The sequence below is a fragment of the Brassica rapa genome, chromosome A05 (assembly GCF_000309985.2).
Source record: "Brassica rapa cultivar Chiifu-401-42 chromosome A05, CAAS_Brap_v3.01, whole genome shotgun sequence".
NCBI lineage: Eukaryota > Viridiplantae > Streptophyta > Magnoliopsida > Brassicales > Brassicaceae > Brassica > Brassica rapa.
Window position 1 is genome coordinate 21,552,308 of NC_024799.2, and position 27,487 is coordinate 21,579,794.

General features: G+C 36.5%; 4 protein-coding genes across 4 annotated transcripts; 1 reads left to right on the forward strand and 3 right to left on the reverse strand.

Moving 5' to 3' along the window:
• The first annotated feature begins 5,661 nt into the window (after window positions 1–5,661).
• Window positions 5,662–8,997, forward strand: LOC103869581 (AP-3 complex subunit delta). Its single transcript, XM_018659257.2, has one exon. The coding sequence runs from the start codon at window positions 6,326–6,328 to the stop codon at window positions 8,894–8,896; it is 2,571 nt and encodes an 856-aa protein (XP_018514773.1). The 5' UTR covers window positions 5,662–6,325; the 3' UTR covers window positions 8,897–8,997.
• A 28-nt stretch (window positions 8,998–9,025) lies between these two features.
• On the reverse strand, window positions 9,026–12,064 carry LOC103869584 (non-specific lipid-transfer protein 2). Its single transcript, XM_009147661.3, has 2 exons — window positions 11,481–12,064; window positions 9,026–9,079 (listed from the first exon to the last, which is right to left on the reverse strand). The coding sequence occupies exon 1, from the start codon at window positions 11,981–11,983 to the stop codon at window positions 11,693–11,695; it is 291 nt and encodes a 96-aa protein (XP_009145909.1). The 5' UTR covers window positions 11,984–12,064; the 3' UTR covers window positions 9,026–9,079; window positions 11,481–11,692.
• Window positions 11,518–18,654, reverse strand: LOC103869585 (L-Ala-D/L-amino acid epimerase). The gene is made up of 6 exons (XM_009147662.2): window positions 17,883–18,654; window positions 17,666–17,776; window positions 17,308–17,524; window positions 16,889–17,222; window positions 16,749–16,810; window positions 11,518–16,585 (listed from the first exon to the last, which is right to left on the reverse strand). The coding sequence occupies exons 1-6, from the start codon at window positions 18,297–18,299 to the stop codon at window positions 16,527–16,529; spliced, it is 1,200 nt and encodes a 399-aa protein (XP_009145910.1). The 5' UTR covers window positions 18,300–18,654; the 3' UTR covers window positions 11,518–16,526.
• Window positions 14,663–15,283, reverse strand: LOC108871902 (uncharacterized mitochondrial protein AtMg00810-like). Its single transcript, XM_018658932.1, has one exon. The coding sequence runs from the start codon at window positions 15,281–15,283 to the stop codon at window positions 14,663–14,665; it is 621 nt and encodes a 206-aa protein (XP_018514448.1).
• Window positions 18,655–27,487: the final 8,833 nt, after the last annotated feature.

A 27,487-nucleotide genomic window follows, 5' to 3' on the forward strand; every position in this document is an offset into this window, starting at 1 on the left:
GTTTTCGTCTTTTTCCTTTAGATAGAGTATGTTGGGATTGTGAAATCTCATGTCCAACTCTATATTATCCGATTAGTACGATATTGTCCACTTTGGGCCTAATTAGCAAGCCCGCATGGTTTTACTTTTGGTTTCCATCCCAAAAGGCCTCGTACTATTAGAGTTGGACATCTCTTTATATATTAGACACTCCTTGTCTAATTATCCAATGTGGGACTTTGATTGACATCTCTCATTCTCCCCCTCAAGCTAAGGACCACACACCTTGTGCCATTTTTCCTCTAGCGAATCATCTCGGTGCCTTGTCGCATCTTCGACATTCGACACCCTTAGTCGAGAATGTTCTTCCCACAATTCCAGGATCTTCTGACTAATCTCTGCCGAACCTCCCTTTCCACCTTGAAGGGTCCCATTCCTACTCGAAGGGTATTTTGGTCTTCTTGCAGATTTCTCGTCAACCGCTCTGATACCAATTGTTGGGATTGTGAAATCTCATGTCCAACTCTATATTATCCGATTAGTACGATATTGTCCACTTTGGGCCTAATTAGCAAGCCCGCATGGTTTTACTTTTGGTTTCCATCCCAAAAGGCCTCGTACTATTAGAGTTGGACATCTCTTTATATATTAGACACTCCTTGTCTAATTATCCAATGTGGGACTTTGATTGACATCTCTCAGAGTACACATCCTCATACCCGTCGCTTATCACCATTCTATATATATTTTCGTTTAAATCGTATCATAAAACAATCTCAACATTTCAATCTTGTACGAGTTTGATTTACCAAATAATCGAAAATGTGGTGGTTTATCATATAATCTAATTTTCCACTAATCTAATAGGTGGTAATCTCCATAAAAATATTGCCCAGAACAAAAATCCAGAAATTAAATATTTAGTCTAAATGCATATAGAACAAGTATACCATATATAACGTATATATGCAAACAAAATATCGGTTCTTTGTTTTTTCACCATAAAAACTAACTTGCCTCCGCGTGAATTTTATAGATCCTTCATATTTGTCTTAGAGCATGATTAACCCAAATACCCAAATGGGTTTATAATTTTTCTTTTTTTTTTTTTCTTTTGGCCGATTTAAAAAAAAAAAAAATTATAAAAGAATCAATCGCAGGCCGCCACATGTCAGTGGGGCCCGCGCACAGTAAAAAAACCCAACTGCATACGTTTCTTATTTGGCTACATTTGACTCCCTTCTTCCTCGGTTCCCTCATTTTTGTGGGTCCCCTCTCTCCTAAAAACCCTTCTACATACCCGGTTAATGCTGCTCTTAGCTGCCTACAAAGACGATGCAGAGCCCCTCGATATTTTTCGCTATCTACCCTTTACTTGCCGAGGATAAGAATGCAAGGTATAAATTTGTGAATGCTTTTCCCTTAAAAAAAACAAATCTGTGCATGCTTTGGAAGAGCATGTGGTGTAGTTAACAAGTCTGATATCGCTTGTTCGGTCACATCAAACGAGGGTCGTCAATTGACATCACAGATCCAGTAGCTCAATGACGCTATATTGAGAGGTTACTTAATCTAACGCAATCTAAGATTGATTGCTCGGTATGATGAGTCTCCATGCACGTAAGGGAAGGTTAATTAACTGAAGTTTTGTTTAGGCAACTTCTAAATAAAAAAACTTACACGTCCATGATTATATCTTCACTTTTATTGTAAACAATGAAATCACATTTATACAGTTCTTTCCTATTCAGTTTCTTTAACACAGTTTGTGCTAGTTTTCTTTTGATTTTGTGGAAAAACATTGTGGAAGATCATTGTTGATAACTTGTTTTATATGAATTTTGCTGGTTGAGAATTAGATATGTTTTTTTTGTTACTACCAAATCACATTTGCTTTCAGGGGAAATTATATTTAAATCACATTTTCTTTCAGGGGAAATTATATTTACTTAGATGTAACAAAGAAAGGCTGTATGTTTAACTTTTTTCATAGTTGCGTGTCTGATATTTTTTTGGTCACTACAGTAAATGGGTGACGACCGTTTATCTAAGATTTAGTTACTGATCCCTTCTAAGGTCGAATCTCATTGAATTAATTCTTTTTTAAGAGGAACATCATTTGAAAGAAAATAATTTACTCCGAGGGTGTTCAATACCTTGTCTCCAATAATTTTGACGAACTCCTCCTACTTGTCGCTTTTGATAAAAGCTGACAATTTAAGTTTAGACATCTAAAAGGGTTCACAAGATGTGAAAAGTCATAATCCTGTGTTGCAGCTTTCTTTTTCTTTATTACTTGTTTGTTTTTCCTTAGGATAGGCAAAAATTTAGCCTCAAAGGTACCAAGTATAGTGAAAGGGTTCAATGTAGCTTTCTTGTCTCGTTATCAGCTCCTTGGATGAGCACATGGCTTAGCCAAGTAGAACCAGCTGACTTAAAGCAAAAGACATATATGTATATGTACCCCTGGAATAATGAACGATCATATCTCACAACACTGGTGCTACTATTATGCGCATCTATATAAGCTTATTAGTTGTCTACACAATTAAGAAATTTTAACTTAAATTTTTTGTTCGAATATGAAGCATTAGTTCATTTTCTCCTTTGTTTAGAAAACTGAAAGTGCTCAACTTATTTTACAAGCTAGTGCAACAGTCATAATATATACTAGAACTTAATCCGCACCCCCGTGCGGGTGTTTGATTTAATTTGTATTTAACATAAAATCATAAACTGCTGGTTTGATTAAAAAATTCCATATATATTTTTTATGTTTTGTAATGTACATATATATAGAGTAGAATCGTCTATGTAATCTTTCTCATATCATAATTGTAATATCATAATAAATCAGCGTTAAAAAAAGAGAATAAAATATATTATTTTATAATATAGATGTTTGATAATAATTTTTTTTATTTGTACATAATATTATATTATTTTTATAACTTAATGTAATTTGATGTAATTGTATAATTCATATATTGACCTGTTGTTTTTCTGTTAAGGAAAACATGCCTAAAATTTAATTTTTGCATTAGTTTTCTATGAATTATTATTAATTTTATGATATTTTATTTTCTTAAAAATTGAACTCTCGAAATTTTTATATTTGACTAAACTAAATAAAGTAATACTATATTTAAAATTTCCACAAGAGAGATGTATACAATATCTTAAAGCAAAATAATGACGTTACACGTAAACGTTTTTTTTCTTTGAGAGAGTGTTACACGTAAACGTTGCAAAGCAAAGAAAATTTCATGTTTCAATATATTGGAATAATCATTCAAAAACTACGTTAACCATACATTAGTGTACATGCCATATTTTCAGTATTTTCAAATTGAAATCCATGTTTATTTCTGTTATATATATATATATATATATATATTTTTGACTCAAATGGTGGATCGACTTGAAGCAACATAGTTACATAGGTTTATATAAAAATCTACAAACATTTACAGATCTTGTACATCTAGAAAAGCATATATTTTACAGGCCATGAGAGTGTTCTTTACATCTATTTCCATGTTAAATTCAACAAAGATTCGTTGGTTTTTTTGCATAGAACTATGTGTCTCATGCACCGTGTTTTGTTTCATGGTTTACGAATATATGTAGTTTCCGACTCTTTGTTGTGTTTGGAAACATTCCCAAACTGGTGGAACAATTGAACGACGATGCAACACCAATTTCTCTTCTTTATGTACACATCATTTCTCTTTGCAAACTGCTAGACATACATGATGAACTCTATTTTGCGAACAAGGTGGTTATGATTTCTGTGAGTTAGACATAACTTCAAACGCAAACAAAGTTGTGACGAGATGTCATCATGCTTTTGTAGTGGTGACAAATAAAAAATGGACGTTAGCTCATTAGCTTGTTAGTTGTTTGCTTGCAGTTAAATGTTCATTTGTAATTACTTTATTCATGTTTTATATATTTTTAATAATTTTGGTATGTAATGTGTTTATAAGGATCTTTATTTTAATTATTATGTAGAATTTTTAATGTAAATTTAAATTTTACTTAAAATATATTGATTTCTATTGATAAATGATAAACATTATTTCGACCCATTAAATTAGGAGAATATTAATTATGAGACACTTTAGTAAACTTAAATTACTAAAGTGACAACTATTTGGTAAAATTAGAGGTAACAATTTCGAATGACTGGTTAAAAAATCAAGATCCACTATTATAAAGCTCTATACTAATATAACAAATATTTGTTTATCACGTCCCCATAAGTTTACTAGGTAGAGGCGTGGACAATTTGCTCTCTTTTACTAGAAAATAAACAAAAAAATCTTTTCAAATCGCACTTCAACTTCAGCTTTAGTTTTAGCCTTGTTGAAAACGACAAAACATTAATAGGTCCATGAAAACGAGAGGCTCTATCAATTCTCATCTACGTTATTTCATGATGATTGTGTATTGTTGTTTCTTTTTCAGTTAGTTTATTTTTATTATGTTAAAAAGATATATTGTTTACAAGAAGAGGGACATGATTAATGGTGGGTTTAAGAATATACCTCATGTTAAAGAAAATATTAGTAAAATTTGTGATTAAAGATCAGGAAATATTCTAAGGTTTAGAATATGTATAGAGCCAGCAATCAGCGTGATATTCTTGTAAAGGTGTGATAGTTACTTAATTGGTTAGGTCGAGCTAAGCTTCTATTTTTAAAACTTTGATTTATTTATGAACTAAAAACAAATAGAAAATAAAGTTGATGTGTAAGTTTACTGCCAAATGTCAAACGCATGAAATATTATATCTAACGTACGTAGAATTATCATATAATGCATATATTAGAAGATATAGTCAAAATCGTGTCTCCTTTATGTTTGATGAGGTTTTGGTTTTTTTCCACGATGTGAGTTTCAGGATCTTAGGTTAAAAATAGATAAATACTAGAGGTATGTTACACGAACTTGTAAAGATTTATGCTATTTTTTTCATCCAATTTGAAACCTACTAATTTATTGTTTTACCATTCTTTAGATACTCCAGCTTCGCTGAAGAAGCTAGGTTCCTCCTTGGAGGATAACCGTTTCACAGCTATAGGAACTTTGTATACTGCTATCCCTTCCCCAACCTTCCGAGGAACGCCTACCTTCAATCATTCCTATCTGCCTTTTTGAATAGATTTTTCTGTTACTTCTGTTTGTTGTTCTAGTACTTATCCCTGTCCTTCGTCACTACTTAATACTTCGGGAAGGAATCAATTATTGAGTGGAAGTAGGATCTATGTCTATTTTGAACAGATTTGGGGTACAGTCAATTTTCATACCATGATCTTATCCATAATGTCCCCTTTTAGAGAGCAGTAGAATTAAGAGCTTTGAGATCGTCAACACAAAATCCGATCAAATTAGGATAAAATGTACTGGCTGGAGGGAAAGACTCCAGAAAAAACCGCGGTCATACTTGAATAAAACCATTTACTGTAGTTATTTCTGAGTTCACCATTATGTTCACCAACCAATAAGATTTTATTATTTCAAATTTGATATTTTTTTAAAAAGAAAACAAAATATTATCGAGTTATATTATGTTTTTAAAACAAAAAAGTAAAAAAATATAAAAAATAATAGTTACAATTTTTTTAAAATATTTTTAACGTCAAGCAAAACACTAAACCTAACCTTAAATCTTAAACTCTAAACCCTTGGGTAAACCTTAAACTCTTGGATAAATACTAAACTTTAAATCAAAAATACTAAATCCTAAACTTTAAATCATAAACTCTAAATCTTTGAGTGTTTTAGTGTTTAGTGTTTTTAATTTAGAGTAAGATATCCAAAGAATTAAGGTTTAGCCAAGAGTTTAAGATTTAGGATTTATGGTTTAGAGATTATGATTTAAAGTTTACTAACGACGGTTAAAATATTCTTTTTTTTTTTGTAATTATTACTATTTTTTATTTATTTTTTTAATTTTAAAAGTATAATATAATTTTATAATATTCTATTTCTTTTTCAAAAGATATCGAGTATAAAATAACACAAGTCTTCTTTACGTCCATTTATTTCTAACCCACTAATGGATCGTTTTATTATTCTTTAGGCCCATTTATTTCAAGTGAAAGCAAATTGGGCCATAATTCCAAAGAACCCATAATAGCTTTCTCCTTCCTCCTCCGTTCCGTTCGACTCTCACAGGAGGATCCAGGATTCTGAAAATCGCGATCATCGCCTTGAAAAACCCTCGCGAATCTGATCTCCGATATCGCTCCGCCAAACTATCTCCGATCATGCCACGTTTCAGATCCCAATCATAAACCCCCAACTATCACATCATCCCGATTCGTTCCCATTCTCTCCAATGGCGTCTTCAAACTCCCTCATGGACAGCTTGTTCCAGCGCAGCCTCGAGGATCTGATCAAAGGCCTACGCCTCGGAGAATCCACCTTCATCTCCAGATCCCTAGAAGAAATCCGCCGCGAGATCAAGCTGACGGATCTCTCCACCAAATCCGTCGCCCTCCAGAAACTCTCCTACCTCGCCGCGCTCCACGGCGTCGACATGGCCTGGGCGGCGTTCCACGCCGTGGAGGTCGTTTCCTCATCTCGATTCGCGCACAAGAGGATCGGTTACCACGCGATTGCTCAGTCGTTCAGCGATCAGACGCCGGTTATGCTTCTGATCACGAACCAGCTCAGGAAGGATCTGAATAGTTCGAACGAGCACGAGGTGAGTCTCGCTCTTGAATGTTTGGCTAGGATTGGGACTGATGATCTAGCTAGGGATTTGACCTCTGAGGTGTTTACGCTGTTAGGTAGTAGTAAGGCTTTGGTTAGGAAGAAAGCTATAGGTGTGGTTTTGAGAGTTTTCGATAAGTATCCTGACGCTGTTAAGGTATGTTTCAAGCGTCTCGTTGAGAATCTTGAGAGCTCTGATCCTCAGCTTCTATCAGCTGTGGTTGGAGTGTTCTGTGAACTCACAGCAAAGGATCCAAGATCTTATCTTCCCTTAGCTCCAGAGTTTTACAAGATTCTGGTTGATTCGAGGAACAATTGGGTTTTGATCAAGGTTCTTAAGATATTTGCTAAATTGGCTTCGATTGAGCCTAGGTTGGCTAAGAAGGTGGCTGATCCGGTCTGTGAGCATATGAGGAAACAGAATGTGGGGAAGTCTTTGTTGTTTGAGTGTATTAGAACCGTGTTTAGTAGCTTGAGCGATCAGGAAACAGCTTTGAAGCTCGCGGTTGCTAAGATTAGGGAGTTTCTTGTGGATGATGATCCGAATCTCAAGTATCTCGGTCTTCATGCGTTGTCGATTGTTGCTCCAAAGCATTTGTGGGCTGTTTTGGAGAACAAAGAAGCTGTTGTGAAGGCTATGAGCGATGAGGATCCGAATGTTAAACTCGAGGCTTTGCATCTTTTAATGGCAATGGTGAATGAAGATAACGTGACTGAGATATCCCGGATTCTGATGAACTATGCGCTAAAGTCTGACCCTTTGTTCTGCAACGAGATTATTTGTTCCGTTCTACTGCCATGCTCGAGGAACTCGTATGAGATCATAGTTGACTTCGATTGGTACTTGTCTCTTCTCGGTGAAATGGCTAGAGTCCCACATTGTCAAAGAGGGAAAGAAATTGAGCATCAGTTGATTGATATCGGTACGAGGGTCAAAGATGCTAGACTGGAGCTAGTTCGGGTTTCTAGAGCGCTGCTTATCGATCCTGCATTGCTTGGTAATCAGTTCTTGTATCCGATTTTATCCGCAGCTGCTTGGGCTTCAGGGGAATATGTCGAGTTCTCTAAGTCCCCTTATGAGATTGCAGAGGCGCTTCTGCAACCACGTACTTGTCTCTTACCAGATTCAATTAGAGCAATCTACATACATTCAGCTTTCAAAGTTCTTGTCTTTAGTCTCGGGGCATACTTCTCAGCCCAGCAGCCCACTTCCCCGCCCTTGGCTCAGGAGTCTACCAGCTCTGGTCATTCAATGGTGAATGGTTTCACATACAACTCCATATCGAGTCTGGTGAATATGATTGAGTTGGGATTGTGCTCGTTATCCGGAACCATAGACGTGGAAGTGCAAGAGAGAGCTAAGAACATTCTAGGATTCATTGGTATGATAAAACATGAAATAGCTGAGAAAGCAACCTCACAAAACAGTGAAACAGAAGGTCATAGAGCTATAGCATTCATGGAAGATGTCTTCTCAGAAGAGCTTGGCCCTGTTTCTTCAACTGCACAAGAAAAAGTTCCTCTACCAGAAGGGTTAGAGCTGAATGAGAATCTTGAAGGTTTACAAGAGATTTGCAGAGAAGTTCTCGAACCAATGGCGGAATCAGATTACTCCTCAGACAAAGTCAGCTTCTCTGTCGCCAAACTCAGAATCAGAGATCAAGAAGAAGCCTCATCGTCTTTACCTCCTCCACTTGAATCTTCATCCTTACTCGCAGAACACAGAAAGCGCCATGGACTGTACTATCTCTCCTCTCAGAAAAGCGAAGACCACAACGACAGAGAAGGCAACGATAACAACACGTCAAACGAATACCCACCAGCGAATGAGATATCTGTGGACTCGTTTAAACCCAAGAAAAAGATATCAAAACCAAGACCTGTAGTGGTGAAACTGGATGAAGGAGATGAACCAAAGAGAAAGCCAGACGCTAGTAGTAGTAACGATGAGTCTTTGTCACGTGCCATCCAAACCGCTCTTATGGGGAAAGGGAAAGGCAAGGAGAAGGAGAAGGAAATTGTAAAAGAGAACCACGAGATGAATGTTGATACAGAGAACATCGAACAGAGCTCAAGAAGAGAGAAGAAGAATAAGAAAAATGGTGAGAGAAGTAGTAAGCGTAGTTCACGACGGCAAAGAGGCAAAGAAGCAAGTGTAACAAAACCAGTCGAAGTCCCAGATTTGCTCTTATGATGATACTAGTTGGAGTTTGCGTCTCTGACCAAACGAGATGGTGTGATTTTCATGTACCCATAATCTTATTCTTTTTGTGTGTTTATGAAAATATTTTTTTCAGTTGCTCAAAAAAAAAAAAAAAAAAAAATGAAAATATTTTTTTCTTATATCATACCATCTCAATGATTACACGTCTCTACATCCCTTATATACTAAAGCGCAAGTCGCACGATGAATCAGAAATTACCATGTGTAATAACTTTAAAAGAACAAAAAAAATAATTGCCACATGGAAAATTTTCTAAAAGCAATAAAAAACAATTCCGTTTAAAGAAAATATTAAATGAAAAAAAATAAAAAAATAAAGCTGTTTTGTTTCTTAAACTGTTTCTATTTGTTTTTAATATAGAATAAAAATCTACATCAAATAAAATCCCTTTTATTTCTCACATTACACCATCACGATCTTTGGAACTGTTAATCTTTCTGAGATTTTACTCACTATGGTATAAATTCAAATTTATCTTTACGTACATTCATTGCAGTTTCCTAAATTCTCATGATTCCACTTACTCTCTCTCTAAGTCTGAAGAAATTGCAATTTTAACTAGATAGATGGATTGGTTTCCGACGAGAGTACAATTCTGAATGGATATAATCTCTGGCTAAGCTAAGCAGTTGAACAGCAATAGTTTTCGAGATAAGTTCTTTTCAAAGAATACAAAAAACCCAGAATTTCTTTGGCGAAGGTTGCAGAAAAGTTGACGATGAAAGTTGAAACCCAGGTTAGTAAGACTTCGTCACTCATATCATAATTTGTGTAATGTTTTTTTTTGCTAAACTGGTAATTTGTGTAATGTTAATTTGTTCATGAACCTTTTTTCTTCTATGCTCTCACCTACTTATAGTTTTATTTTTTTTATCAAACACCTACTTATAGTTTCTATTTCATTTCTTTTGTTGTTCTAGATATTGGCAAATCTACGTATTTTGATGCAGTATCGTGATACAAAAGGTAAACCTAACCAATCAGGTTAATAACATTTGAAAAGTGGAATAAATTAATTCACAATTTACTGAAATATGTTTTTTTTTTGGTGGTGACAATTCAAATAATGAAAGTACAAAGCTCATCTTAATGCACACTTAGTTAGGAGTAACAAGGCCCCTGATAAATTTGAGAAGCACCAGAAGAAAAATTTAATGTGGTTCTTATTAAAAAAAAAAGTAATCTGGTGTAAAATATGTGACTTAAAAACTTAGGTGGAGAAGAAACAAAAGAAGGGCCTATATCTGCTATTCAGATCAAGACCTTAGCCTCAAGTTCGTCTTCCATATTCATAATCTTATAAAACGTGGCTACATTAGTTTGGTATACTTTTGAATCAATATACCCGTTTGCGTTTTTATCTCATTATGTAATGTTAGCAATTTTTTATAGCAAAAATAAAAACTTCTTAGTAAATATATCACTGAAAATGAAGAAAGACAAAAAAACATAAGAGATGAACAGAAAAACTACAAGAAGTAATGACATCAATAGTCTGAACAAATTATTAACTTTCAAAATAACATTTTTTACATCAATAACATATTTATTGTAAATTCTATATATTATATAATTTTAAAATTAGTAAATAATAATGCCCGGTGCGTAGCACGGGAGACATACTAGTTTATATACTAAATCACAAGTCACCTATCAAATAAAATTCTGACACATGGAATTTGGTTTACAAATTTAAGAAAAAAAACAAAAACAAAAGAATTTAAATGGCAACAATCAGTTTCGTGAGTTTTGCTTATTTATCTTTTAACTGCTTTTATTTTTTTTATAAATTAAAAATCCCTAATATTTCTCATACCTACACCCATGATCTCATTCTCACGATTTTGGAACGGTTAATATTTCTTTTTAGTTAAGATTTAACTCACAATACCAGTAACTTAATTCAACTCTACTCGCTTTCAGAAACTTTGATTCCTAAATTCTTTGTAACAGCCCCTAATTCTATCTAAAGAGCGTATTCACACTATTGACTCTACAATACTTGATCCATATTGACATGGAGAAACGGTGGCAACAATAGTTTTACAAGAAAACATAAATCTGTAGTGGACAGGTGGTTGTGCGTACTCCAAAGTTTGTTGATGAATGTCAGGTTGGTAACTTTAAAAATGCCGAAACTCTTTATGTTCAATCATAAATTTCTCTTTTTCTAAACTTCAATCATAAATTTCTTTTTTCGTTTTTACAGAAATAGGCAAAAGCTACATCTGGCATGGTGAAATAAATAAACGTTAACAAAACAAGTCCATCAACTTTTCAAAATTGATTAAAAAGTTCTCAATTTGCTTGAATATGCTTATTTTGAATGGTGATGATAAAAAGTTCTGGCTTTTTAGTTTATATGGCTTACACAATCGCAATAACTCAGTATGTTTGTGGTTAATCAAATAATAGATGTGTGTTAATGGTTTGTTTATGTATATTCATCTCCTTCAGATAAATCAAGTTATATTATACAATTTATATAAAACTGAAATTTGGTATTTCTGTAACAAAACAATATTCCCATGCGTAGCATGGGGCCAAAACTAGTTGATAATAAACCAGAATAAGACAGCAAAAACAAAAGTTGAAATAAGATGCATACAAGCATCATCACACATTGTTATTCTTAAGGGTAACACTTACTTTAGACTACTACTTCATGATCATAATGAACAATCTTAGACACACACACCAAAAGTAGGATTGAAACACGTATAGGATGATCGCAAATAGCAAACGCTGTTTGGTTTTTTGAGTTTTCAACACCTTGGGATGGGGAGCTTGCAGCGGTTAGAGACTTTACGAGCGTTGGGAGAGCTGACGAAGCGACGGAGGCTAGGGTTTCTCATGTACCCACATAGGCATGGCTTCTGTTCCTTCAGCTTCGCGCAGCACAACGCTGACGGTGGAGAAGACGACGTTATCGCCTGCGCACATGGGCTTAGCTGCATTGGCGAGCACGTCACTGCTTCTGCCGCCGGGGCTAGAATCACTAGGAGAACCGCCGCGATGGCGAAGATGGAAACCCATGTAGCCTTGATCATCACCATTTTTCTTCTTCTTCTTCTTCTTTTGTTTGTTCTGAAAGTTTATGGAAGTGTGCTCTGGTATTTGTGGTTTTTGATATGTGCATCTCTTCCTTTTTATAGAGCCGGAAAGTGATAAAAAATTTTTTTACATTTTTCTACACTTTGTTAGTATTTTTTGTTTTTTTTTTTGAAACACACACTTTGTTAGTATTTCATAAATAAAAATTTATTAAGAAACATGGATTGAAATTTTTATTCAAAATATTAATCTATTAGTGCGCTTGCTTATAGGGCGGCGTCTTATCATTTTAGTTCAGCTTTGGACTAATACATGTAAAAAATAATGTAGTAGTTTCTGATGTGTTAAAAAAAAATGTAGTAGTTTCTGTAGTCAAGTGTTTGATCAAAAACTAAACATCGATAAGTTGTGTTGTGTGTTATATGTGTGCCGGAGGCGAATAAATTCATTACTTAATAGTTTCTGAAAATGTTGTTATCATTACTTTTTTTTGACAACAAAATGTTGTCATAAGCTAAGTTCAAAAAAAAAAAAAAAATGCTGTCATCATTCAAGCCAGTTTAAATTCGAGTTGTGAATCATAAATACTGAGCTATAAGCATTTTTTGAAGATCGATACTCTTACAAATAAAAGGAGATATATGGGAGAAATTGGTTTGTGGAGTTTTTGGCTACTCAAGGAACATTAAACAATCAAGATTAATGGCCAAAATTAGGGAAAAGCATACAAATTTCAAATAATACTTTTCTTGTGGGTTCTTAGACTTATATACGCCTCTTTTTATTTCCAAGTGGAGAAGGAGCACTAAAAGTGGGGAAAGATGCACTTAGAAACTCATATATGTAGATTGTCAACCAAAGAAAAACAACTGACTAATACGAATTAGTATAACGATGTTTTTACTATCAAACACACATGATATCATAACCATTTTAACATGATCGTAATAAGCACACCATAACGTGTTAGGTTTACCGAACAAAAATAAAACATAAACAAATGAAAAGTGGGGTCGAAGCGTGGACTTGGGAGGCGAAGAGGACTTTCGGTGATGGTACTTGTGTCGTCCCAATATATATTGCCGGCTCGTCATCATTACTTCTATCAACCTCACACACACTGTGATAGTAATAATATTTTGGAGAAATGCACTTGTATATATGTATATATGAACCTAACTAATTACTATGTTAACAGAATCAATAATCAAATAGTTTTCGTATACAAAATGATGATATCTTGAGAAGAAGCGTGCGTTTGGGGATAATCATTGCCTCAATCAATCATTGAAACTTCGTCTTTTGTAGTTTTCTTTCTTTTGGCGCAATTGTAGTAAATTAATGGAAAGATTAGTTGTTGAGTATTCTTAGGCAACTAGATTTTGTCAAAACATCTTGTGAAGGTCTACATAGCTAGAAGATGTATAGCTCAAACGTGTACATTCGTTGGAGAAAGATCATTAATGTAGCATGAAAAGAAGAAGCAAGAGCGTATATGATCATGATCCAAAAACACTTGTGGAGGTAGAACATGCAAAAGTTTGGTGTGTAGTGTAGGAGTAGCTGATCACTAAAAAACATGTTCACACATTGGTTGTTGAAGTTGTAGCTCATACAAACATGTGTCTTCGACTTTGAATTTTGATGTTTACCAATTTTTTTATTGAGTAATAAAAAAGTGTGGGTCCAAAGCATCGATCGTGATATGAACTTTAAGATTCTCACGCCTAGTGAGTAGTGTCACGATTTGTATTGTTATTATTGCCCCGCTTATATGAAAATATATTGTATGCTTGTTGGAGATGAAAGATGATAAAAAAAAAAGTTTTTTTTGGATTGTGTTTCTTTTAGCTTATCCTGGTTATTGTCAGAAGAAAAAACAATTTATAAAAAAAATCAGGAAATATTTGTAGAATTATCTATTGCCAACTCTGTTTAGCTTGTTAGCTTTGTTTTATGGCTCTAGCAATGTACTCTTACTTGTGATCTTTAGAAATAAAAACAACGGCTGTTCAAAAAAAAATTCTAGTGCTAACATTTTCATAGTTCAAAACTTTAAAATACAATTAATCTGATTTGTAATTGGACCTTTACCAGATATAACATCTATTGAGATTTCCACGCCTCACCAGTCACCACCACACCTACTACCACTGTACAGTCTCTTTTCTCCGCAAGAACATCTCATTTTGAACTTTCCTCTCTTGAAAAAGTAACTCTTTTCATTTCCAATTGTGTTATACTATTTTCGTATTTTCTATTTATATAATGTAAGCTTATAGAATTGCTTGATCTTATTCATGTACGTACAAGAGTATTTATACAACCTCCTTAACCGACTTGGGATTAGAATAAACATCTCAACTAATTACATATTTATCTGTCTCACAACTTATACTTATCTCCTAATAATCTTATCATTATCTCCAATACCCTCAAGTTGGGAAGATGAAAGTTTCGTACTCCCAACTTGAACAACAAGGACTCAAACTGCACTTCCAAGTCAAGACATCCGCTAGTTGCTCAGTTGTTCTGACATGGACCGTCTCAAACAGTTTATCTTGTATCGCATCCCTGACTTGATGGCAATCAGATTCTATGTGTTTGGTTCTTTTATGGAACACTGGATTGGCCGCTATATGTATAGCCGATTTGCTATCACAAAACAACTTAGTTGGTTTTCATTGTGGAGCCCCCAAGTCACGCAACAGCCTCCTGAGCCACTTTATTTCTCTAGTTGCTTGCGCCATTGACCTGTACTCCGACTCAGCTGATGAATGTGACACAACTCCCTGCTTCTTAGTCTTCCACGACACCGGCGAATCACCAACCAATGCCACATACGCACTCAGAGACCGTCTAGAAGCATGACATGCAGACCAGTCTGCGTCGCAGTAGACAGACAAACTCGTATCAACCTGAGATCTCAACAATATCCCTTGACCAGCTGTTCCTTTCAGATAGCGAACAACCCTCATAGCAGCATCCCACCGCATCTCTCGAGGTTTCTGCATAAATTGCGACAGAATATGCACTGCATACGAAATATTCGGTCGCGTAATGGACAAGTAAATCAAACGACCAACCAACCTCCCGTATTTCTCAGCATCACTCAAAAACAGACTCAAATCCAGAGCTAACTTGTGTTGTATTTCCATAGGTGTAGCAGCCGGTTTCGAGCCTAGTAGTCCAACATCTGCGACCAAATCAAGAGTATACTTGTGTTGCGTAAGCATGAAGCCTTCTGCTCTACGACCAACTTCAATGCCTAAAAAATACTTTAACTTTCCTAAGTCTTTCATATGAAAGCATCTCCCTAAATGATCTTTGAATTTTCTCAAAAAATCGATGTCATTTCCACATATTAGTAAATCATCGACATAAATGAGCACCCGAAGTTCCACGTTCCCTTTTGAATAAACGAACAAGGAATAATCTGCATATGAATGTTGAAACCCGAAACCTTTAAGTGACTTGGCTTAAGTCTCTTATATATTATTCAATTCCCATTCATATTTCTAATGTGAGATCTTCTCTCCAATACCCTCCTTCGAGATAATGGTGCGTATAACCATTAATCTTGCATAAGCCATCATACTCCCTTCGAGACAATGCTTTATTTTTCTAGAAATTTCGAAGTAATTGAGCTTTCTTTGGGCTATCAATTCGTGGGATGATCGGACCACTGTCTGGGCCGGATTAATTGGTCAGAGTGTTGGACTGGCTCTGATACCATAACAAACTTATCATGTACGTACAAGAGTATTTATACAACCTCTTTAACCGACTTGGTTAGGATAAACACCTCAACTAATTACATATTTATATGTCATATAACTTATATTTATCTCCTAAATAATCTCATCATTACCTTCAATATATAATAATGATTTTAGTTAGTGACTACAGTAAACTGTTGGCTAAAAAAGAGATAAAACTCCAAGATACTATGTAAATGGTAACAATGAATAACTCTGAAAATGTAATACCCAATACTTAAAAGTATAAATTATGTTGAGTTAGAGCATCTCCAATGTACATCTCTAAAATAGAAATCTCTATTATAAAAATAAATTTGCTCCAATGTATGTATTATAATAAGATTCTACTTTTTGTTTTTATTTTTAGAAATGAAAATAACAATTCTCTATATTTTTTTTCTTATAAATAGAAAAATTCTATTATATAGGTATATATTACAAGTTTGCAACAAATCTATTTCTATAATAGAATTTTTCTATTTAAAAAAAAATATATAAAGATGAAAATAGAAGTGGATTGAAGATAGACGATGGTCTTATATGACTCTTTGTTGTGTGTGTTTCAGAAACAAACCAATCAGTTCAATGGGATGAATGTCTTACATTTATTTGGAAACATGTTACAAAGCTTGCAAGTTACATTCTCTTATTTAACGGAAACTGAAAATTTAGGACAAGGTGTAATGCTTTTTTTAAGCACAAAAACTAACATCAAACTTGAGGTTGGTTCATTATGAACTACATAAACAAGGACTCTAGTAGACTCCTCACAAAGCCAGTGCATTCAGTGAAGATATCCTCCGTGACCGCCTTCATCTGTAAACTCATAGACAGCACCCAGTGCTGCCAACAAAAACCACCCTCATTAGACTTTGAATCTTAATCGATGGTTAGCGTTTCACATGACTAGTTCATTAGTGGTTAAGTTTGAACAAAAGATGGGGATACACGCCATGCATATTTTTAACAGGACAAGCTGCAAGATGAAGAAATCAAAGAGTATTACCTTTGTAGCCACCTTGAACGGGATCACCAGCTAGAAGAAGTGGAGTGTCCAAGTCGATGAATCTGCATATAACCTCTAAACTTGTTAGAATCTTAACATTCAGATTAACAAGAAACGAGGTCTTTTTACATATTCAGTACCTGAAACACCCAATGCCAGCAGCAAGGTGACCGGAGAACCCCATTGCTAGTCTAGTCTCCACCATTCCCCCTATCATAAGCTCAATTCCAGACGATCTAGCCAATTCTATCACCACAAGGGCCTCGAGGACACCGCTTTTAGCGAGTTTGATGTTAACAACATCTACAACATCATCTTTTATGATTCTCTTGAGATCAGTCAAGTCTCTACAACTCTCGTCTGCTGCAACCGAGACTCCAAATCTGTCCTTTGCAACTCGAGTCACATGCCTGAGACCTTCCCAATTGTCTCTGTGGACAGGCTGTTCAAAGAGAACTGGTGTAACCTTCATTTCTAGCAAAAACAATCACACAACTTCAGGTTATGAGCTTGGCTAAATATCTGAAGACCAGCAAATGATTAAAAGTTATGTTTTTACCATGAAGCTTTTGGAGAACTTCAACAGCTTCCTCTGTTTTATAACCCTCATTTGCATCCAAAATGAAGGAACAAGTAGGGTGGACTTCACGTATAGCCTGGAGAACTTCTATATCAGCCTTGAGGTTCTTCCCAACCTTGAGCTTCAAGGTTTTAAACCCTTCTTCTCTGTACTTTGCAGCCAAGTATGAAGCTTCAGCTGGAGAAACTATCGGAATCTGAACATAGAAAGATCATTCAAATCCACATCTATGAGAAACTATACTTGAATAATGTTCCTTTACAGTTCCATCATGAAACAAACACAAGAAAATGAAGGGAACTGTATGTACCACAGGAAGAGTTAGTTAGAACCAAACTGTAATATCGGTGGTGATTGTATTCGAAGCACCACCAAAGAGTTTCCACAAGGGAACTCCAACGCTCTTAGCAGCAGCATCAATCATAGCCATCTCCACCCCCGCTCTTACCTTTCACATCCATTAAACAGCATTCTCTTCATCAAATACATTTACAATGAAAGTTAAACGCTTTAAGCAAAAAACAAGCTAAGAACTAAAAAGCTTGAGACTTTACAGATGCAAATCGATGCCCAGGTAGAATCCCGCCGATCTCCTCAAGAACGTGACCCAGCTTCATCTCCGGCAACTCTCTGAGAAGCTCGCAAGCTTCCCGGGATTTAACCATGGCCGTGAGCTGATCCTCCGCCGTCACCGAGGGTAAAATCGGAGCTTCTCCCCAGCCGACGCATCCGCCGCTGAGCTCGATCCGAATCGCGACGTTTCCGACGGAATCGAGGCGCGACGAAGCGATGGTGAAGGGGGAGAGCAGGGGGACGTTCAGTTCGCGGTTCTCTGCTTTACGAACCTTCACAGTGAAATTCTCCGTCAGGGTTTTGAACCCAGACGCCGCTGACATGACGGGGATAAAGGATTTCGGAGAATTTTGAAAATTGAAGAGTTGGGAAGACGAAGAAGTTGCGATCGAAAACATCTTTTGCTTTAGAATGGTTTAGGATTTTTAACAGCCCCTAGCAATACAAAAATCTCACTTGCTATTTTTATTTTCTCTTTTCTTTTAAAAAGTCTATTTTTCTTCCTTCAATTAAAACTAGGCTGAGCAATCGAGGTTCAGCTCGGTTCATTGGAATTTTGAGTTTATAGATTCATGATTTCAGCAGATATTATAAAAGTCCGGATCGGATTTGGTCTGGATTCGGTCCCGACTTAGTCACATGACCAAGATCTGGTTAAATCTAAAATAAATTCGGTTCCTGATATTAATCGGATTATCAATTTCTAAAAATATTATCATGTACTTGATTAAACTCAATATATTTCTAATCTATTCAATGAATTTGTGTATTAACTTTCTCAAACCATATTGTTGTTTTTTAAAATAATTTTCGGAGACTCGTCTATCTATCATTCATACGAGACTTGTCCTGGTACTATATGTGACAACATGAGACATATCATGGCAAATAAAAGCTTTGTAAGAGCGAAAATCATACATAATAAAACATACAATAAAATTAACAACTATCAACTCTATAAACTTAAGAAACATTGTTTAAAATTTAGAAGCAAACTTATTATAACTGAACTTCAAATGCAATTGTCAAAACATAAAAACATCAATATTGACCAAATATCAAAAACATATATTAAACTAAGTATTTGAATTAATAATTCATGTAATATATGATTATTTCAGGTACTTAATAATATCTTAGTGTACTTTGGATACCTATTATGGATCGACATCGGATTTAGAACAAATTCTTTTGAGATTTTTAATATTTCAGACTTTCCGAATATACATTTGGGTTTGAGATCAGGTTTGGATTCAGTTCGGATAAAACCTATAACCCAAAATACTGTAGAACAAAATATTTTTAAGTTCAAATTGGTTCAAATTCATTTTTATCGGATCATGTTCAGTTCAAATTTTTGGATTTGGTACGCTAATTAAAACTGTAGCTAAGAATGAAAAATTCTTTAGCTTTCAGATGTGTATTGTCATCCAAACTAGTCATGCATTTACAATTAATTTAGAATAAATTTTAGTTATTGTCTTTTGATGGTGATCTTTGACTAAGCCAAATAAATAAACCATCATTTGATGGTGATCTTGGACTAAGCCAAATAAATAAAATGTCATTTGATGGTGATTTTGACTAACCAAATAAGATCACTCAAATGACCCAAATCATTCTTTACAATACTTTCTTTAACTGATTCTTGCATACATAATTTTCCTTTTTGGAGTTACTTCTTTGCAGGGTGTCTTCTTGCTCTTACTCGGTCAACAGAAGCTATGAAAGACCTCAAGTTTAAAAATGTCATGATTGAATTTTCCTCGACTGAAGCTGCTGGTGCTCTTACCAATCCTCTTGATCACCCATGTACATATCAAGTCTGTTATGATATTCTCAGAGCCGTCCACTCACTGGTGGGAAGTAGATTGCTAATGGTTCCTGTTTCAAGTAATGTTGCGGCATATGAAATTGCGTGTAGTGTGATAAGGGATCATCGCCATCAATCGTATGTGGCAAGGTCTGGTCCGCAGTGGCTTAGTTCATTCCTACTGATGGAAGCAACTCGGGACAACTAAACTTCTCTGCACTTGCTGGCGCCTCCTGTGTTCTTTTAGCATTTTGAAGTTGCCTTTACTTTGGTTTTCCCAACTGTTTGGGGTTATCTTTCAGGGCCTATTGGTTCCAAATTGTTTCTTAGTTTCCAAGTCTTGTACTTGCGATACACTATTTGAATCACCATAATGACAAAAAAAAAACCCACAATGAATCCTATTCAAACTTTTCTTACTCATTAACAAGAAACATTTGATACTTGAAATAATTCAACTTCTTTATTTTTTTTCTTAAACAAATTTATTAAAAATAAATTTTTATGAAGATATTATGCATATTTATCAATATATTTCTAAATATTATGAAGATATTATACTTATTCAGTAATATTTTCTAATTAAGCATATAACTTAAATTCAAGAATTTATAAAACATATTTAGTAATGTTTCCTATATTATTTAAAAGAAAAACAATTTTAAATTTTTATAAAAAAATAATTTCCAAAATAATATTAAAGAGAAATAATCAAATGTTTAAAAATATTTATTTAAATATTTAGCTATTTTATATGTCTGTAGAAAAAGTGTAATTGTGCTTTACCTCTTTAATGAAATTTAATTTGGTCATTTTGGCCATTATGAGCTAGTTTGGAAACGAAAATTTGTTTTCGGCTATTTTTATTTTTACATTTGTTGGTTAATAAATAGTTTCAGATTCTAACATATTTGTATTTAATTAAGTATATAATTTTTTATAAAATATTAATTTAATTTGGTTTAAAACTCAGTTAAGATACTTTCAAAATGAATCTGTTTTTATGTGACAATTAAAATCATTAGATATTTTACTGCCAAATGCCATTATGTGAGTAGCTTAAGTTTAAAAATAATTTAATAAAACTAGATTACAGTACTAAACTACTAATATAAAATCTGTTAGATAATATGAGGTTCACTAAGATTGAGAAAGATAAGATTACATAAAAGTTGAGCTCTAAGAATATATGTCCCAGATGAAGATGGCCGACGACAAGATAATCGAAGGAGATGTAGACTTGATCAGCACTTTACCAGATGTGATCCTCCAAGACATACTATGCTTTATTCCAACCAAACTAGCCATAACTACTTCCCTCTTGTCTAGACGATGGAGGCATGTATGGTGTGAGATACCTTCTATCTCCTTAGATGTGGATACACAGACGGCAGCATCGGTAAACGAAACCCTAACTCGCTACAAAGCTCCCAAGACAAAGAGTTTTCACCTCATTATAACCACCATGATGGGGAACATTCCCCACATTGACAGGTGGATCGAGGGCGCCATGTCACACAACGTTGAGAATTTATCCCTGGATTTTCTTCGTCATTATTATAAATATAAGCTTCCTGATTTCTTCTACAACACTTCTTCTTTCAAGCAACTTGACATAACGTTAAGCTATGATTGTAAAGTAAACGAGAGCTTTAGGTAAACTGTGTGCTTTATTCAATGGGAGGAGATCTCCTTATATACATACGTACAACTCAAGATATGTTTCCCAACAATATTGGTACTTATCTATAATATCTACATAATATTCTCCATAAACATAGGACTTATCTAGACGTATCTCAACACTCCCCCTTAAGTTGGAGAGTGTAAGTCACAAACTCCCAACTTGGACAATATGTAATCAAAGCTATACCGCCCCAACCCTTTAGTAAGTATGTCCGCCAATTGCTCAGTAGTCCGTACATGGCGTGTGGTAATCAGACGACTCTTCACAGCATCACGAACCGCATGACAGTCTGACTCAATATGTTTTGTTCGTTCGTGAAACACCGGGTTAGCAGCGATGTATATTGCTGACTTGCTATCGCAATACATATCCATTGGCCCATTCTGATAAACGCCAAAATCTGCAAGTAAACGTTTCATCCATTTTAACTCCTTGAGAGCATCTGACATGGCTCTGTACTCGGCCTCCGCCGAAGAATGCGACACCGTGTCTTGTTTCTTTGTCTTCCATGCAACTGGAGAACCACCAATCTGAACTACAAACGCAGACAAAGACCGACGAGTGCGAGGAAACGAGTTCCAATCAGAATCACACCAAATTTGTACTCGGAGCGAGCTCTCCGAAGTTAACATGATACCTTGACCAGGCGTGCCTTTGAGATAACGAAGGACCCTTACCACAGCATCCCAGTGACCCTTACGTGGTTGATGCATCACTTGTGATAACACATGCACTGCATAGCAAAGCTCTGGTCGTGTGATGCATAAGTAGACTAGACGACCCACTATACGTCTAAACCGAACCGGTTCTTCATAGAAGGGACTTTTATCAGACAGCAACGTGTGGTTCTGCTCCACCGGAATAGAAAGAGGCTTACACCCGAGAAGCCCAGCGTCTGCAATGATATCGAGGGCATATTTTCGTTGAGAGAGAAAGAAACCGCCTGTCCCTCTTGAAACCTCAATACCAAGGAAATACTTGGCTTTGCCAAGATCTTTCATTCGAAAACAGTTACTGAGATATTCCTTAAACTTGACCAACATGCCTAAGTTGTTGCAGCATATGATCAAATCATCCACATATATAAGAACTCGCAAACTGTCCTCCCCTCTAATGTATGTGAAGAGAGAATAGTCTTCATAAGACTGTATAAAACCAAACTTCAACAACGCTTGACTTAGCTTCGCGAACCAACATCTGGGAGCCTGCTTGAGACCGTACAGCGACTTGCGGAGCTTACACACCAGTGTCGGATCATCAGTTTTATATCCTGGTGGCGGTCTCATGTACACTTCCTCCTCAAAATCACCATGAAGGAAAGCGTTGCACACATCCATCTGATGAACCTCCCATCCTTTGACTGCTGCAATTTTAAATAAAGTGCGTACTGTCGTAAGCTTAGCAACAGGAGCAAAGGTCTCACCGTAGTCCACCCCTTCAACTTGTCTGTTTCCGCACACCACCAGACGTGCCTTAGGTCTTTCTACTGTTCCATCAGCATTGAATTTCAGTTTATAGACCCACATACTGATAAGAGCTGTTTTGCCCGGAGGGAGATGTGTAAGATCCCAAGTGTGCTGTCCTTCGAGAGATGTAATCTCACATGACATAGCATTACGCCAGATCTCATCCTCCATAGCTTCTTTGAAACTTTTAGGCTCAACCCCAGCAGATACTGCTGCTAAGAAAACACGATGATACGCAGAAAACATGTCATCTGTTATATAATGCTCAATGGGATAGGGAGTACCTGGACTCGTTTGTGAGGTCTGGGAGCCGATGAGGTCTGGAGGTGTATGTTTATCGAGAGTAGATGTCAATGCCTTTGCATTGTACGTGACATAGTCTTTAAGTCGCACTGAAGTAGTCTTTTGGCGCTGACCTCTACCCATCTCAGTAGTTGCTGAAACTTCGAGCACTTCATCATGAGTCTCAGGCTCAACTTGCGGCTCAACTTGCGGCTCATCCTGAGTCTCATATGCCACTTGCGACCCTACTGCCGGTAACACAGGTGTCGCAACAGACATCTCCACTGGTGCTGGTGTTGCACTACTCTCCCGATGTTCAGAGACATCATCATCATCAACTGGAGCAGCAATCATAGGAATTTGAACAGAGGACTCTGTTTCATTTTCACAGTACGGGAACGTCCCCTCATCGAACACAACATCTCGCGAGATAAGAAACTTGTGACTCTGGAGATCGTACAGACGCCATCCCTTCTTCCCATAAGGATATCCTACAAAAATGCACTTTAAACTCCTCTCACCTAACTTGTCCTTGTCTCGACTGTACTTACTAACGTAGCACAAGCATCCAAATGTTTTGATAGTAGAGTAGGATGGCTTCTCTCCATATAAACATTCATAGGGCGACTTGCCATTCAACAGACTAGATGGAGTCCTATTGATCACGTGTGCTGCCGTCAGTATGCTCTCCCCCCAAAACTTTGTAGGTAAATTTGATTGAAACAACAATGATCTGGCCACGTTCAAGATGTGCCTATGCTTTCTCTCGACCCTCCCGTTTTGCTGAGGAGTAGCGACGCAGGAGATCTGATGGAGAATACCGTTTTCATTGAAGTAACGTGACAAACATAAGAACTCGGACCCGTTATCTGATCGGATAATCTTGACAAGCTTTCCAAACTGTCGATGAACCATGGCACAAAAATCTGGTAGCACCGTACACACCTCGCTTTTCTCAAGCAATAAATATATCCACACAGCTCGCGAAAAATCATCAACAATGGTCAAAAAATACTTTGCGCCACACGAAGTAGGAATCCGATAAGGACCCCAAAGGTCTACATGAATTAAACCAAAACTTTCAGATGCTTTATTATAACTTTCATGGAAAACTTCGCGAGTTTGTTTCGACTTAAAACATACTTCACATCCACCAAACTTGTCATGGACGTTCTTAACACTAAAGATAAACGGTAAAAAACTCAAAACACCAAAAGCTGGATGTCCCAAACGCCTGTGCCACAATGCTTGATCCTCAGCAGCTCTTACTCTGTGACTCCTGGCGATCGTGACTCCTCGATAAACATAAACACCATTCCTTACTTCACCGGCTCCAATCAGGATCCTCGTAAAACGGTCCTGCAATATACACAATGTGTCAGTGAAAACCGCGAAACAACCAGTTTGCTTTAACATCTTGGCAACTGAGAGCAGGGTACAGTTCAAGTTTGGAACAAATAACACATTCTCCAAAGAGATATCTTTCGACAAAGACAAGCAACCACACTTGGTCACATAAACCACACTCCCGTCAGCAAAGGAGACAGGAACAGGCGGAATAGATTTTACTGACTCGAGGACATGAACATCACCAGTCATATGGTGCGATGCCCCTGAGTCAAGTATGACTTCACCAGTCTGAACCTTACCGTTCAAACGATCAGGAACTGGAGTTGGTTTCTGTTGCTCGAGCAGTTGTGAGAGCGACGCCCATTGCTCGGCGGTAAACGTTGGGAATGTACCAGAAGCTGGAGCTTGTGCAGCATTAGACTGGTACTGAGACTGTTGCTGCTGAGAAGAACTACCACGTCCCCCTCGTCCTCGCATAGAAGAACCTCCTCTTCCTCTAGAGTTCAAAGATCTGTTCCCACGATCAGATTGATTTTGATTTTTCTCCAACCACCATTCAGGAAAACCAATAATCTGCCAACACTCTTTCTTCTCGTGACCACTGCGACCACAATGTGAACAGACGATCGCTGAACGAGCAGTAGTTAAAGCAGCTGCATTGAAACCGCTAACCAAATCTTGCTCTGTCTTTGCGCTAAAACCAACCACCTCTGATTTTGCGTCAGATCGAGCAGATGCCATTCTTCTTTCCTCACGAACGACCCGTTGATAAACACTATTAAGATCAGGAAGTGGCTCCATGGATATTATATTTGTCACCACATTTCCAAATCTAACTTCATCAAGACCCATCAAGAACTGATGGACACTCTCTTCTTCATGCTCCTTCACAATATTCTGTAGAGCAGAGCATGTACACTTCGGCAATGGTTTGTAAGTAAGCAACTCCTCCCACCTGATGGAGAGCTTTCCAAAGTAGTCCATAACGCTCATACCGTCTTGTCTACACGCAGCCAACTCGGCCCGTATCTGATGAGCACGCACCGCGTTCCCAATCGAGAAACGCTGCATCAAATCACTCCACAACTTGTGAGCATCAGACGCAAACGTAACAGTTGAGCGAATCTTAGGCGAGATTGATGTCCTTATCCACCCAATTACCATAGAATTCACCGTATTCCATGCATCAAGATCATCAGAATCAGCTGATGGTTTTGGCAACGTTCCATCAACGAAACCAAATTTACGCTTCGCGCGCAAGGAGTTCTCCAACTCGGAGGCCCATTCAGCATAGTTTTCTCCAGTAAGCTGCACAGGCGAGATTGAAACCCCTGGATTGTCCGAAGACGCCAGTACATACGGCAAAGGTAACTTCTTCACCACGGCAACAACGGAATCGGATTTCTCACCCATGATAAACGAAAAAAAGAAATTTAAAGTATGTGTGGCTCTGATACCATGTAAAGTAAACGAGAGCTTTAGATAAACTGTGTGCTTTATTCAATGGGAGGAGATCTCCTTATATACATACGTACAACTCAAGATATGTTTCCCAACAATATTGGTACTTATCTATAATATCTACATAATATTCTCCATAAACATAGGACTTATCTAGACGTATCTCAACAATGATCGACATACGATTTTTCCTCTCGAGTGCACTGTATCTTGGACATCCTTGCAGAAATTATCCTTGACTAATTGTAGTCTCTTTGATGAACTCTTAGCTAAGATTCTATCCGGTTGTCCGGTTCTCAAATACTTAAGATTGTATGAATGCGGTCAACTAAATATTCTTGATCTAAGCAAATTTCTACGTCTGAGAATATTATAAGTAATACGTCGCTTGCCGGTTCAGGGGCCAAGGAAGATTTTGGCACCACACATCCATTGTCTAAAATTGCATGACTCTCACTTATCATGTACTTTGGTTGATGTCGCTTCTTTGACCGAAGCTAATCTGGAAATTTCCCTTCTCTCATTGTACCGTGAATTTAATGGTGATTTTTTCCAAGTCAGGGTGCTAGAGATGCTAGAAAAGTTAAAGAACGCAGAGAAGCTTACGCTTGGGAGAAACTTTACTCGGGTAAAATTTTTGGTAGATCACATGGTTAAAAAAACGTCACAAAAAACTTTACTCATGTATATATGTTTTTGGGCTCATATTATATATTGCATTCTCTAATGTCTCTAATGCCTAAAACTCAGTTGGTGTTCTTTTACCGATCAACGTTTGAATTGTTTATTCTGTTAGATTTTGTCTCTTGCTGAGATTCATGGTGTTCCTTTCCCGATGTTCAAGGTCAAAGCATTGACTCTTGATACAGAGATCTGTCAATATATTTGATCAAAAAAAAAAAAAAAAGATCTGTCAATATATTATTCCTGGCATAGAAAGACTGTTACAAAACCCACCTGAGTTAGAGAAGTTAACCGTAGTAGAAGGAAGGGTTCGCTTCTACATGCGGGTATATTCACCATTAACCTCTTTTTTACAGATATCATCGAGTTCGAATATATCCATGAACCGATTTTGTATTTTCTATTATACAGGTGGAGTTTCTTGACAAATACTTGAAATCCCAAGGCTTTAACGTGAACAAATGCTGGAGATCAAAAGATGGAGCCGCATGGAACAAGTACTGTAAGGATTTGAAATCTGAGCATGTGGCTTCATTAATGGAACTTGTGCTTAAGAACACCGAAAAACTAGACAAGATGGTTGTATTGTTGGATGAACATTTCCATAAGTTCAAAATTGAAGACGTGGTGGTTCCAACACTTCCTCACAACAACAATATCACCAATGTGCTCTCTTCCACCAACAAACCGATGACATGAAGAGTTGTGAATCATAGAGGGGTTGAATTCTTGTCAGTTTACATCGATCCTAATATTTAAAACAGAATAGAAGAAGATTTTTGTTTGTTCACACAAATCTTCAAGCCTTTAGTGGAGATTTTAAGAGTATCAAAAATTTGCTTT